Source organism: Anas acuta, chromosome 1 (genome assembly GCF_963932015.1).
Source record: "Anas acuta chromosome 1, bAnaAcu1.1, whole genome shotgun sequence".
Lineage (NCBI taxonomy): Eukaryota > Metazoa > Chordata > Aves > Anseriformes > Anatidae > Anas > Anas acuta.
Window position 1 is genome coordinate 201,606,491 of NC_088979.1, and position 12,970 is coordinate 201,619,460.

The 12,970-nt window shown below is 42.9% G+C and overlaps 1 protein-coding gene across 4 annotated transcripts in view; it reads left to right on the plus strand.

Moving 5' to 3' along the window:
- The window catches only part of MKLN1 (muskelin 1), a 94,304-nt gene that overhangs the window by 16,991 nt on the left and 64,343 nt on the right, over positions 1 to 12,970 (plus strand). For 2 of the 4 annotated variants that reach the window (XM_068670103.1, XM_068670102.1), the window contains exons 1-2: positions 3,798 to 3,929; positions 10,896 to 11,005. Coding sequence is in view for 2 of the 4 variants with exons in the window: in XM_068670100.1 (XP_068526201.1) it covers positions 3,787 to 3,929; positions 5,312 to 5,400; positions 10,896 to 11,005 (342 nt within the window). In the remaining 2 variants the exon portion in view is untranslated. Of the gene's footprint in view, positions 1 to 3,786; positions 3,930 to 5,311; positions 5,401 to 10,895; positions 11,006 to 12,970 lie in introns of those variants that run through there. The other 2 variants (XM_068670100.1, XM_068670101.1) reach the window with 2 other exon arrangements.

Genomic DNA, 12,970 nt, shown 5'->3' on the forward strand with positions numbered 1-12,970 from the left:
CGTCCCAACGGCTGCAGCCGTGGTCTAACTGGGAGGCTGCGTGCAGGAGAACCTCTAATTACCCATAGTGGCTTGATTAATAACGTGCGGAACAAAAGGGTGGAATTTTTGTTTTAAAAGACAGAAGCTTAATTGCAAAAACATTGGGTAGGTTTGCCTAGTGGCTGCTGACAGCCCCTGCCGAGGGGCTGGGTTATTTTCTGCTTTTATTTTCACAAATGTCATTGCTCCCTAATTTAAAAAAAAAACACACACACAAAACAAGTTTGCAGCGCTGCATTGCAAAGGTTGATGAGCAGAAAACGCTAAAGAGAAATAAGTTACTATAATGTGATGCGTGTCTAATTGCCCAGGCAGCTTGCACAGTACGCTTTGGAATCCGGTCGAGCTTATTTGATTCGGAGATGGAAAACTGAAACCAATTGTTCGGGGAGAGCCGCTAACATCCTACACATGCTGTAACAGCGCTGGATTTGTATCTGAGAAGAGCAGTTTCCCCCTCTCGATTTCCATCCTGCTGTGTAGATCATATCAGGAACTAATTTAAAATCCATTAATAAAATTTACACTCGGTTGTGTGATGCAGAAGCGATGCATATGGTTGTCATCAAATGGTAGCACAGACCAGAGCTTCGGGGAAGCTTGGAAGGGGTTGCAGCTCCCGGTGCCACGGGGCTGGATTTGCTTTTCTGGGGGCCTGTAAGTGGCTGCCGAGGTGCTGAAGGGCCGTACGTGACTCGCCGTGCTCTGCTCTTTGTGCATCTCCGCTTGCAAATGTGTTTAATCACCGAGCAGAAGTCTTGCTCTTCTGATGCTTTGTAGGATCTTGTTTGCAAGGGCGGTAATTTGAGGCTCGACAATTAGGCTGAGTTTTTTTTTTTGTGCAGTTGCTCCAATTAATGTCAGTGCGCCGTGCCTCTAATGAACAAACACTTGAGCTTCCAATTTGGATTGCTGGACTGCTTCCTGAATGCTCGGGTGTTAAATGCACTGACGTTGCTTAGAGCAGCAGGACTGGAAAGTGTTATATAACTCGGAGGTTACGAGGTTAAGTCTGTGAGGTTTCAGACAAATATATATAACTTGTTCTCCCCAGGCTTAATAAATAATTTGAACTTACGTGCTCTTCTGTCGCATCTCAAAGCTGGAGAGAATAGTCTGTCGCGTCTGAAATCCTGGTAAGAGTCCAAAACATCCCTGCAGCCAGCTGTTTGCAGCACTCGAGGCAGCACTTCGCATTTTTGGGCATCTGTGAGACGTGTAGCCCGGAGCCAGAGTGGCGTGTGTGTATAGATACATACATTAAACCGTGCGCATGTGGATGTATTTTTATGTATGTTGTGTAAGCATACAGGTGCGTACACCCCCAGATCTATTAAAATACAAAACACACAGATTGTTTCAGGTGTCAGGCCGCAGGCTTTGAAGCAAACCTCTCTTTTGCTTCCCTGTCAGTGAGATAAATTCACAAAGAGGTTGTCTTGAGCTTCTGTGCCTAATGCCCGCGTGACTCAGCAGCACTGGGCTGCGTGGGAGCCCGGGGATGGCTGCAGAATTTCCCCCCCTCTGTCCGTAGGCTCGGGAACTAATTGCTGGCTGTGGGGAATAATTGCCGTGCCCTGCTCTGTTTCAGACCTGCATGCCAAGGTAGAGGATTTAACTGCAGCCCTGGAGTTCTCTCCCTTGATTTAGGGTAAGAATTGAGTAACGCAGGATGAAGAGCGTGCCAAGCTTCTGCAGGGTGGCTGAGAAAGTCTGTCTGTGTGACCCAGGCGTGAGGGCTGTGACTCCAGCAAGATTAAAGCACTGCAGTCGCTGCTGCTGGTGGTGCTGGCGTCACTTCATCGCCAGGAGAAAGCTGCAGGGAGGCTACGGTGGTGGAGGAGGAGTTCATAGACATCAGGGCGTACTGGCTGTTCTGCACAGGAATTTTGGCCGTAGGCTGTGCCATGGATCTGCTGTTGCCCTCTTCCAGGACCATCCTCTTGCTCATCCCTTCCTTTTTTCTGGTTCAGCAGCTTTTTTTTACATAGAACTGTTCTTTTCTTTAAGAAGTTTGGTAATTACTTTGAGATGGAAGCGTGGCTTACTGCTAGTTTAACAGACATTGGGTTCTGACACTTGGATGGGTGGCACAACACTAAAAAGTGGTCATCGAAATACTTGAAAATATCTGGAAGGGCACCAAAACATTCTTCCATTGCATCCTAACGCTGCTGATACTGGCTTATTTTCTTTAATCTGGAAAAAAAAAAAGAATTGCTGAAAAATCCTTGGCAGCAATTCCTCCTTATTCTAACTAAGTACCTGTCTTGTCTGCATTATTTGGGGTAAATGCTGTTTGGGGGAGTATTCCTCCTAAGCTAAGCTCTTGGTGAACGTAGTGAGGCCCAATCTCAATCCTTGAGATCCCACATTTATCCTGATGCTCTCAAACATTATCAGTACTGCTCCTTGGGTTCAGAATTGCTTACTTTATAGGGCTGTGGCAGAAGGACCAAGAAATAAATAGCAGGGAAAGCTTCTTCCATTGCTCACCCCAAAGATGCACTTGGAGGGTAAGCTTGCCCCACCGATGGAGCTGCTCAGCACAAGCAGAGTGGTGCAATGATTTTTGTATCTCCCGAGGACCTACAGAAGCATGCAGATAACTGCTAAATGCTGATGAAAGACCCAAAATACTGCATCTTGGCTGCTTTGGCAGTGCCCCTTTTCGGAGGCAGGGGCCACCAGGAGTGCCTGCAGTGGGAGGTGTTCCACAGCGCCGTAGCTGTCTGTTGGGAACGTAGCCTTGATCCTAAAGTTTTGTAACAAAATCCAGGGCGATGAGTAATTGGGATTCTGCTTTCCGTCTCATTTCTCTGCTGTGTGCTGCTTATTCCTGAGAAATTAGCAAAGACAATTAACCACCTTGTTTTTTAGGTATGAATTTTAGTGTATCCTGCAAAGCAGGGTGTCTCCAGGCCTCCCTCAAGACCTGCTTTGTAGGGGAAGGTTAAATAAACATTGTGCTCGATGGTCCCTGATGGATGGTGCAAACGTTTCTCTGTGAGTGATTTTCAAGAGGAATAGATCTTTTCCTCCAGCAGCGCTGGGGAAGCTGGTGGCTGGGGCCTGAAAATAAATTATTTGACTTCAGTTTGTGTGCTGTGGGGGGACATCTGTGCACAGGGGAGAAAATGTTCAAAGTGAGAACATTTTCATCATTATATGTGTAAAGCCCTTTATTGTCAGCGAAGTGGTTGGGTTTTATTTGGGATGGTTATTAAGCAGTTGGCCCCTGCGTTAGCCACAAATCAAACGTAGTCTGTGTTCAGTGGTTAAATAGTCTCTTCTAGAGAGGAAAAGTAATTTGATGTTCTCTTAGCATGTGGAACATGCTGTATTTATCTAATTGTGCATTCAGTTTAGGTTTCCTTTCAGGCTGGAGTGGGCGTTTGAATCATCGTCCTCCTTAGCTCGATCCTATTTGCCAGATTTCAGGAAGTCTTGCGTCCAACTTGAAGGAATGTATGTAAGCCTTGAATAGCAATGCTAGGAATAGGCCCTTCAACCCAGTCTTTTTCCTGGATAGGTTTTTAAAAAACTAATATTCCTAAAAAGCCTTTGGTTAGTTCCAAGAACTAGGGAGAAAATATGATAATTGGGGGAGGGGGAGGAGGAATCGTCTTAATTTTCATTTTTTTTGGCTTTATAACTGAATATTTGAAGGCTCTGTTGCTTCTCCCTTGGTATGTTGTGCAGCCTTGGCTTTAATATTGAAATTCACTGTTCTCTCTTCCACAGTATTTGATTCTGAAACTTGAAAGACCTGCCATAGTCCAGAGCATCACGTTTGGCAAGTACGAGAAAACGCATGTCTGCAACTTAAAGAAGTTTAAAGTCTTTGGTGGGATGAATGAGGAAAACATGACAGATCTCTTATCGAGGTAAGATGTGATTTCGTCAGCTGTGGGAAGCAGAAAGGCTGGACCAAAAAGCTCTTCCCCTTCACTCCCGAGCAGACAGTGTAACAGAGCTGTTGTTGTGATCCTACAATTAGCTGCCCCTGTGTTTGTGGTCAGGTCAGTGAGCAACAAATCTCTGTGCTCGCTCCAGGAAGCCTTCCTTATCCTGCCCTAACCACAGAGGATTTGTGGAGAGTGAACTCCTGGAGGTCTGAAAGAGATGAGAGCACGGTTCAACACTGCTGTGTTTGCGATTCCTTTCTTCCTTGTGCCTGAGGCACAGTAGAAATGATTCCCCAGGTGTGGGTAACTTCAAGAAGCTCTTAAAAGCACAAGTAACCTGCCTATGTTGAGAATCTCCTTGCAGCTGTAAAGCTCTGGCTGATCAGCTGCTCTGCCTGGCTTCAAATGGGTAAATAAATAGGATAAGAAAATAGAAAACCTTTGTTTTCCTTTTTTTTTTTTTTAAAGTTTCATCCAGTAGTTGTACTGGTAGAGAATAATGAAAGAGCCTTTTGGATATTCGAGGCTGATCGTGAGCTTCTGAGTAGTTGCTAACAGAAATTTTCACAGGCCTTTTAAGGGGTTTTCTGTTTTAGAAAGGGAAGTGATGCTTAACTATCTAGGAATACAAGAGCAATGAGGAGCAAGAACTAGTTTTGGAGGCCTACAGAAGGAAGCTCCACCTCTGGGGAATGTACTGGGGTTCATGATCTTTACTCAATTATAACAGCTAGGGGGAAACATGGGATGTTCTCATTGTAGGTATCCTTCAAAGCCATACAGAGACTAGTCACAACCTTCCCCATCCCTTCCCTCTCTTCAGGTAGACCAATCTTGCAGCTTGACTTTACTGCTGCTCGAATTTTGGGGGAAGAGATTTTAGTAGCACAGTAACTATCGATACCTAATATCACAAATTCAACAAAAATCCTTGTTTTGGGACCTGTAGCTGCATCTTCAGTAGAAATGGACTTAGGATTTTTGATAAGTTATAGCAAATACTTGGTATTTTATAAAGTGTTGCTCATAAATGGATCACAAAACGCTTTGGCAGTGCGATTAGTCTGCCTCCAACCTACCCAGGAAAGCGTGATTCAGATGGTTTGCTGAAGTCGCAGGGATGCTAGCACAGACCAGCAGCACTGGTCTGATGTCAGTTCCCCCTGAAACCACTAGCCAGTGCTGCCTCCCAGGGAGATAAGATGGTGGATAGCAGTCCAGGCATTGGTCCAGCATGGGTACTGATGATTTATAGCAATATGAAACAAGCGTCGCATTTCAGGCATGACCTAGATTGCATTTATTAGCTAGTCCTAAAATACAAGGTAAGATTTAGTAACCTTATTTATTTTTTCCCACAGTGGCTTAAAGAATGATTATAACAAAGAAACATTCACCTTGAAGCATAAAATTGATGAACAGATGTTCCCCTGTCGATTCATTAAGATAGGTAAATGCATTTTTTCGGCATTCTGAGTAGAAAATAATCTTTTCTGATACTTGTGCCAGTCTTGGCACTTGTGACTTCATTGTACTCAGGCAAAGTATCCAAAATAGCTGTTCCATTTCATGATCTCTTAGGTTGGTTAGATTGGAACACAGTGAAGTCCTGTTACTAAGAAATAATAGAAATCCTAGGGACCGAAAGCAAAATACTGTACTTTTCAGAAACGCAGTTGTTGAGCCAACTAATTACTGGAGAAGCTGCTTGCTGTCCTACTATAACTTGCTATATTGAACTTTAAAAAAAGACAATAATTAAGTTAAATACTAGTAAAAGTTCCAGCATTGGTAACCTTGGAGTTTGAAGAAGTGTCCTCTATTTTTCCCTCCAAACACACTTGCAACATAAAGCAATAGCAGAAGCCTTTCCTTTTGCCTTGTTGCTGCTCTAATCACGAAGTCTCACTTGTGGCTAAAGATGCTGTCCAGGAGCAAAGAAGAATTATGCTCCGTTATGTCCACCAGTGTAGTTTCTCTGGTGGGGCATGCTAGAAGGGGTACTAATTACTATGACTTGTGATGGGAGCTGGGGTGGCTGCTCTTTTCTTGCTTTGCATGGGCTAGAGAGAAAAAGTGTCTTACACTTGCCGTTATTGATGCTGGTTGGTTTTAATCCAATAGTTTAGAGCCTTTCATCTCTACATGGCTGAGTAGATTTATCTTCCCCTTCCTACCTGCTGAGACAATGAAAGAATTACTGTTTTTATGCTCTTTAATTCTTTTTGTTTTTTTAAGAGCAAGGAGATGGTTGCTGAAAAATGAAATGAGATCTCGTTGACTTAGAGGAATTTAGGAGTGTTTTGAAGAATTGGGTAATTCCTTTGCCAAGGTGTGGATGACAGTGGCTGTGTAGGGGCTCTACGTGAAAGTTTGTTTAGGAATCAAGTAATTGTATGTCATAAACCATCGTGTTTCCCATGTTTAGGCAAGTGGAGAAGTGAGTTGTTGGTTGTTTTCCTTTTTTTTTTTTGCTACTTTTGGAAGCATCTGTAGCACTTAGCTTGAGGAATGCTGAAGTGGAGCAAAGGAATGGTTTAAGGCTGAGGTCATGGAAGTTAAATCGATTTTGAAGGTATTCTGAAGCTTTCTGGGGGCATGATATTTTTTTCTTAATGGCTAACAAGCAACAAATGGTTACTGGAGGGCTAAAGGGTTGAATGGAAAGATTCCTAGCTACTGCTCTGTATGTTTTAAGTTATATTCCTGCAGAATATGTTGCAGATATGTTCAGATGTTAGGAAGCGTAGCATGAAGTTGGAACTTGTTAGGAAAGTGAAATGTTGATTAATTCTACTACCAGCATTTTTTTCTCTGACATGACGTGAGTGGGTATTAGGTTACATGGCTCGTTTCATTGGGATGGGTTCCTTACTTAAGGAATGTAAAATTAAATATTCTTGTGTGACAAATACGTATATATTTGTCCTTTTTTCACTGGTTATGTTTTGAGTTTTCCATTTTAGCTCTATTTACGACCTCTAATTTCTTGAAGCTATTTTCTGCGAAGGAAATTCTTGTGCTAGGAGAAAAATTGAAATGCTTTTTTGACCAAACCCTGTTAATTTCTAGTTGGTTCCTAGCATCGTTTTGTTTATAAAGTTGCGAGTGCTTTTCTACTGTGAAACAACTGTAAAATGATGTTATGAAATTGTTATTTTTCAGATTCGCAGCGTGAAGATGTTTTCAGTTTGTTAAAATTTCCAAGCTGCTAGCCAAAGTAACTCAAAATTTGAAATACCGTGCTGTGTTCCTTGTAATGCTGCCAGTAAACACGAGGCCAAAATCTGCCCTTTTGGACTCGGAGAGGCTGACACCACACAAGTTACTGTTATCAGCGAAGCTTGCGTGTTTGGAGGAGGCATTGTTTAGTTCGGCAGCCGCTTGCAAAAGGCATTTTCTTTATAATTCTGCAGATAAACAGATCTGTACGCTGCTTTTAACAGCACAACAGGGAGGATAATATATTTTTTGGGGGAAACAGGAGGAATATGATGGGTAGATCTGTGAAAAGCAGGGGAAAAACTTCCTAAAACTTCCATTGCCCACGTGACGTTTGGCTGGTAGGAAGCAGAAGAAGTAAGTTGCTTCTCTCAACTTTTGTCAAGACGAGGCTTGCACTTCTTGCAGTTTAATTAGTTCAACCTCAGTTCCTCAGCACTGAAATGCCCAGTTGTACAGGCTCCTGACCTACTTGACAAGTAATTTTGTGTTTCACGTAGCACCTCGTTAAAGAGCTTGGGAGGGTAAAAGATGTTTATCTGGACAAAACAGTGAAGAACAATTTCATAATGCAGTGAGCTTCGTTTCTGGCTGTTTGCTTTAGTGGTCCCTCCAAGCAGAGATTTTTATATCGTGCCATTGAAAGCAGAAGGTGTTCTGAAGACTGATTGCCATGAAGGAGCTCGAAGAAGTTCTGAGTGCAGTTCCCATGCCAGTTTGTTACTAGCATGGGAATTACTAATTCTGCTTCGAGGTTTTTGAGCTTTTTTGTATTAAAAGAGAGCAGTGCTCCTTTATGGATGTTTCCAATATTAGTTGGATCGACTACATCCGTACCTGCATTTTTCCAAACACGCCCTGTTTGTGTGACTACCACTGGCAGATGAGGGATACAGAAATTATCTTGAGAGGTGTATTTGAAATGGACTGTTCAGTGCCTCTCTTGTTTTCTGTATTACACGGGGTTGTAATCCTTGCCCAGGCATAGCTTACAATTATTGAGAAATATCCCCTAAAATCAGTCTTGTGTGGGTAAAAAACCAAACAAACAAAACCTGTTTAAGTGACCTAAATACCTTTTGTTTCTGTTAAAGGGCTATTGATTTTTTTTTATTATTTTTCCTCTCTGCTGGGCACCTCTCACTGTGTGGTAACACAGTGGGCTGAACAGTCGTTTGCATTTCAGGACAGATGCAGCAAAAAAAACAACAAGCTGAGGTCGCTTTTTGATTAAAAACTAGAGAAATACTGGAGTGGTAGGTTTCAGATTCAACACTTTTAATGGGAGCATCTTTCTCCCTTAAGAGTGTGTTTCTGTGGAGGGAAAAAAGCAATATGGTAAAGAATGTGAAGAATAAGATTTGGCCACTACAACTGTATTGTAGGGTAGAGTTTCCACTATATATATATATATTTTTTTTTTTTTTTGAGGGGGACAAATAAAAAAGCAGCCATGGGGAGACGTGAGCTGAGAAATGGGTTGCCCTTAGGAGGGCTTCCTCCGGCATCTTAGGCTACTTTTACCTCTGTACCACAGAAATCATGATGTAAAAATCCCTGTTTCTGATGAATTGTTGATTACTCAAGCTGGTAGAAGTTGGCATAATTTCTCTGAATTTATACCAGAGGCTCTGCTGGAAGGAAATCGAGGTGGACACCTCTGCTTTATTTTATTTATTTTTTTTTTCCTGGAAAGAGGTGGTAAAGTGGTAATGCTTTTTTTTTTTGCTTTTTTTTTCCCCACCTAGTAATGTCAACACCACGAGATTGGCCTCAGGTTCACCGTCAGGAAATCGATGGCTTCAGCCCATTTGAGGTGGTCTGTGGTTTGGTTCAGTGTTTGAGTGCAAGGAGCTGGTGAACAGATTGGGATTCCTTATGGCTGAATGAGCACCAGATTTAACTTCAGTTTGGGCTGTGCATTCCGGTTTGAGGACAAATTAAAGGGGTTGCCCGTACTCGCGGTATTTTCTTGGTCTGTCATCCTAATAGGTGGGATGCCCTGGGTTGCCCATGAGCTCTAGGGTTTGGCAGTTTGCTGTCCTACTAAGGAACATGAGAAAAGACTCATGTGGTTGCTGCTGATGCCTTTTTGTGTCTTTGTGCAAGGAGTGTAGCGTTTTTTCATACAGAACATGCATCAGTTACTGCATCAGTTCCCATATCTCGCTGGTAACAACTTTAAGCTGATGCACTTGGAGTTAAAAGTAGTAAGGTTTTATGGTATCTAGATAAAATACCTTTGTCCCATGGAAGACAGGCTTGGCTTTCTTTACCAGTTCACTTGTCTCCACTGAGATGAATCTCTTAGGGGCTGCTCTGAGAGCATCTCACCCGAAAGGCTGAAGGATCAAATAGAAAGGAATTATTTGGGGTGATTTGAGAGATGTTAACATACGAAGTACCTACGTACTGATTTTAAAACCTGTTAAGAACTGCATATGCAGAGTCTGTTTGGATCTTTTCTGAAAATCTGTTCTCCTGATGACTGTTCCTAGAAGTTGTCACAAGTCTTTAGCAAGAGGTTTGTAGAAACACCCTTTAAAATTTTAGGGTATTGTGCGTTTGAGCATATGCTTTGTGCCCACATGCATTGTGGCAAATAAGGGGTGTAGCTTGAGGAAGCATAAATACTTCTGAACCTTTAACAGGAACAACTTTAAGACAAATTTTGGCTTCGATTTCCTCCGGGGGCGGGTCAGAAAGCCCCTAGTTGAACAAGTCAGCAGTCTCAATGGCATTTCGTGGCAGTTTGAGGGGTAACAAGCAGCTTCTCCGTGGGAAGAACAGCTTCTGTGGAAGGGAGGAAGCAGTGGACTCCACGCTGCTGCTGGTTACTACTCATTCATCTCCAGAGCTATCTTTTCCTGTTTATCAGTTACGGTCAAATAGAGAGGAAACAGAAGTGTTTGAGAGAAGCCACTTGATTTCACTGCAGTTTTCAGGAGCGAGCGCTCACGTAAAAGCAGTGCGGGGGCTGGCAGTGCTCTGAGAAACAGAACAAACTCTTAATCTGCAGGCTAATCGATAGATCGATGCAAGACCGTGGATGTTACCACAGAGAGGCCTTAAGTGAGAGGCTGCGGTGTGTTTCACAGGTCACTTAGTGTTTTAAATGTTTGTTCCGATAGCCAGATGAAACAGGATTAGCCAAAAAGCTGCTCACGTTTGAGATTAAAAAAAAAAAATAAAAATTAGATACAGTTTTTAAATTGGAGACTGACAGTTTTCCCTCCTTCCCTCCTCCACAACTTGCAGACGTTCCTAATTTTGTAGAATTTAAAATACCCAAAGCTTCTTGTCTTCACCATTAGGGAAAATAATTGTTGCTGACAAATGTGAAAATAAATGTACTGCGAGGAGCAAATACTGTCTCTGGTATGCTCGTGATTCCCATCCATGTCAAAGCTTGTTGCCTCCCCGAGCTGTTTTAAATGATAGGATTTTTGCTCTTTTGCTTAAAGCGAGCTGCTGCTTTGCCATGATCTGCTGCGTTAATGTTGCTTAGTACAGGTTGCTTTAAATGACAGCTTTACTGTGATGCGTGGTGATTTTTTTCCTAAGCTTTCCTAAACCTAAACTTATGTAAAATCATAAGTACTGAATCTTATTTAACCTTCAAAAGCATTCTGTTGAAATAGCACTGTGTATAGCCTGATAAGACGAATGCAATGCTTGTTTGATGTTGATGCCTCCTTTTTCTCCTTTTCCTTTCTCCTCCAGTTCCACTCTTATCCTGGGGACCTAGCTTCAATTTTAGTATCTGGTATGTTGAACTTAATGGCATTGATGATCCAGATGTGGTCCAGCCGTGCCTCAACTGGTACAGCAAGGTAGGCCCTGCATTTTAGGTGCCTGTTTGCGTGAGGATTTGTCGTCTCGGAATCTGGTGAAACTTCTCGTACTGGAATTATGTGACCTTTTCATTCCTTGAATATCTGCTATTGAAACAACAAACAAGCGTAGTTAAAACTCAAACCTCACGGCTGGCTTGGACTCTGAGCCTTGTGCCTGTAGGTTCTGCAAAAGAAACAAACAAAAACCTGCTAGGTAGACGTTGCAAGGAAAACTCGAAGGAACGTGGAGTCAAAAGGGGATGAAGTTATTAAAATAATTTGTCGTGGAAGGGAAATAAATATTAAAGATCCAGTTTCTCCCTCTTGTTGCCTTTTAAATAATCATTCTTTTACCATGCTAGTCCTTCTACAGAGCTGCGTATGCAACTCTAGAGGCTTCTGGTTTATATATGCAGCTTTTATGCAATAGGGGTGAGGTTGTTTGTAGAGATCCCACTTCAGAGTCTTAACCTATTGCAGATCTTTGCACATCTGATGTTTACCTCTCATTGGCTTTTTCTTGAAAATCCTGAAACGGAGGGGAGCTGACGCTGCTGGACTGAGATGAGATGATTTATGCCATTTGTCACTTTGATGGATAGCAAGTTTAAAGGGCTCTAAACATTATTTGTAAAAGCTGTCTTTAATTGAGCACAGCAGACGCCTGTTCTGTGGGCGGGAAGCGCACTCTCACAATGAGAAATCAGTTTGGTGCTGTTTTTTTAATGCCTAGATCTTCTGGAACAATTCATGCAAGTCATGTGGTGCGTTACAGAGAAGACATCCTTCCCTTTTAAATACGACTGAGTGCTGGAGCAGCATCTCTCTGCTTCCAGAACGAAAAAGCCAAAAAGGGGGTAAAGACTGGTGGTAGATGTGATGCTGCTGACTGTATCAGAGCCGTTAGCATGGCCCCAAGGTTCTTTACCCCGCTATCTGGCTCATAAACGTTTGCACCAACATCACAAATGACTTCGTGGAGGATTTAAAAGCAGCACTAACAGTCACAATAGAAGCTGTCAATAGCAGCTTTAATCGTAATGTGACATCGTGGTCATTACCCTGCTCCTTACTCGTGTCCAGTTCCAAAAAGCCCAGCTGACAAGAAGCTGCTGATGGTTTTCTGTGCTGCTGCTTCCCGATGGGGGCGTCTCCGTCACTTTTGACTAGCTGCTGCAAATAGGAAGCTATGGGTTTTCTTACTTTTTTTTTCTTTTCTTTGATGATGATGTCAACATCTGTTTTGTTCTCTCACCCCGTGGAATCAACACATTTCACGGTCAGCGTGTATGCAGTGACAGCTTCTTCGAGGGGTGCCAGCATTGTTCTTCTAAAGCTCCGAGCCCTAAAGCAGTGAGGCAGGGACTTAGTCATGATTGTCTGGATGAGTTGCCAAGCTTTGGGTGATCAGCGTGTGTCACTGATGTTTTCTTCTCTCACGGTCCTCAGGCCACTGTTGCCAGAGCCATGGCGGAGGGTATGTGCTGACCCTTAAGTAGGGAAAAGCCAGGATCGAGCTCTTCCTTTGAGGTAGTTCCTTTGAGGTAGTGTGGGTATTACTTCGTGTGTTCCTGGAAGCCTGAAAACTTTGCAAATCGAATAATTATCCTCTATTGTTTGAGGCCTTGGACAAGAAGGCTCTACATGAAGTTGCCCATCCGTTTTGTGGTGTGTGCTTCAACCAGCAACATATTCCGCTCCCTCCAGGAATAGGAATTAGGTGCAGGAGATGAGGACAGGGAAGCAGCAGGCACGCTCCTCAGTTGGCTCCCTACTCTTGCCTACTTACAGCCTGGCTCAGCCGACAGCCTCCTGAAAGCCTTCCTACTCTGGTTTTACTGAAGAGCAAGCAGACTTTGGCAGTTCAGTGATGACGATCATTTTTGGTTTTGATAATGAGCATTGAAATATTTTTAATTCTACCTGTGTGTTTGACAGCATGAATGTCTTAGTCTCATGCTC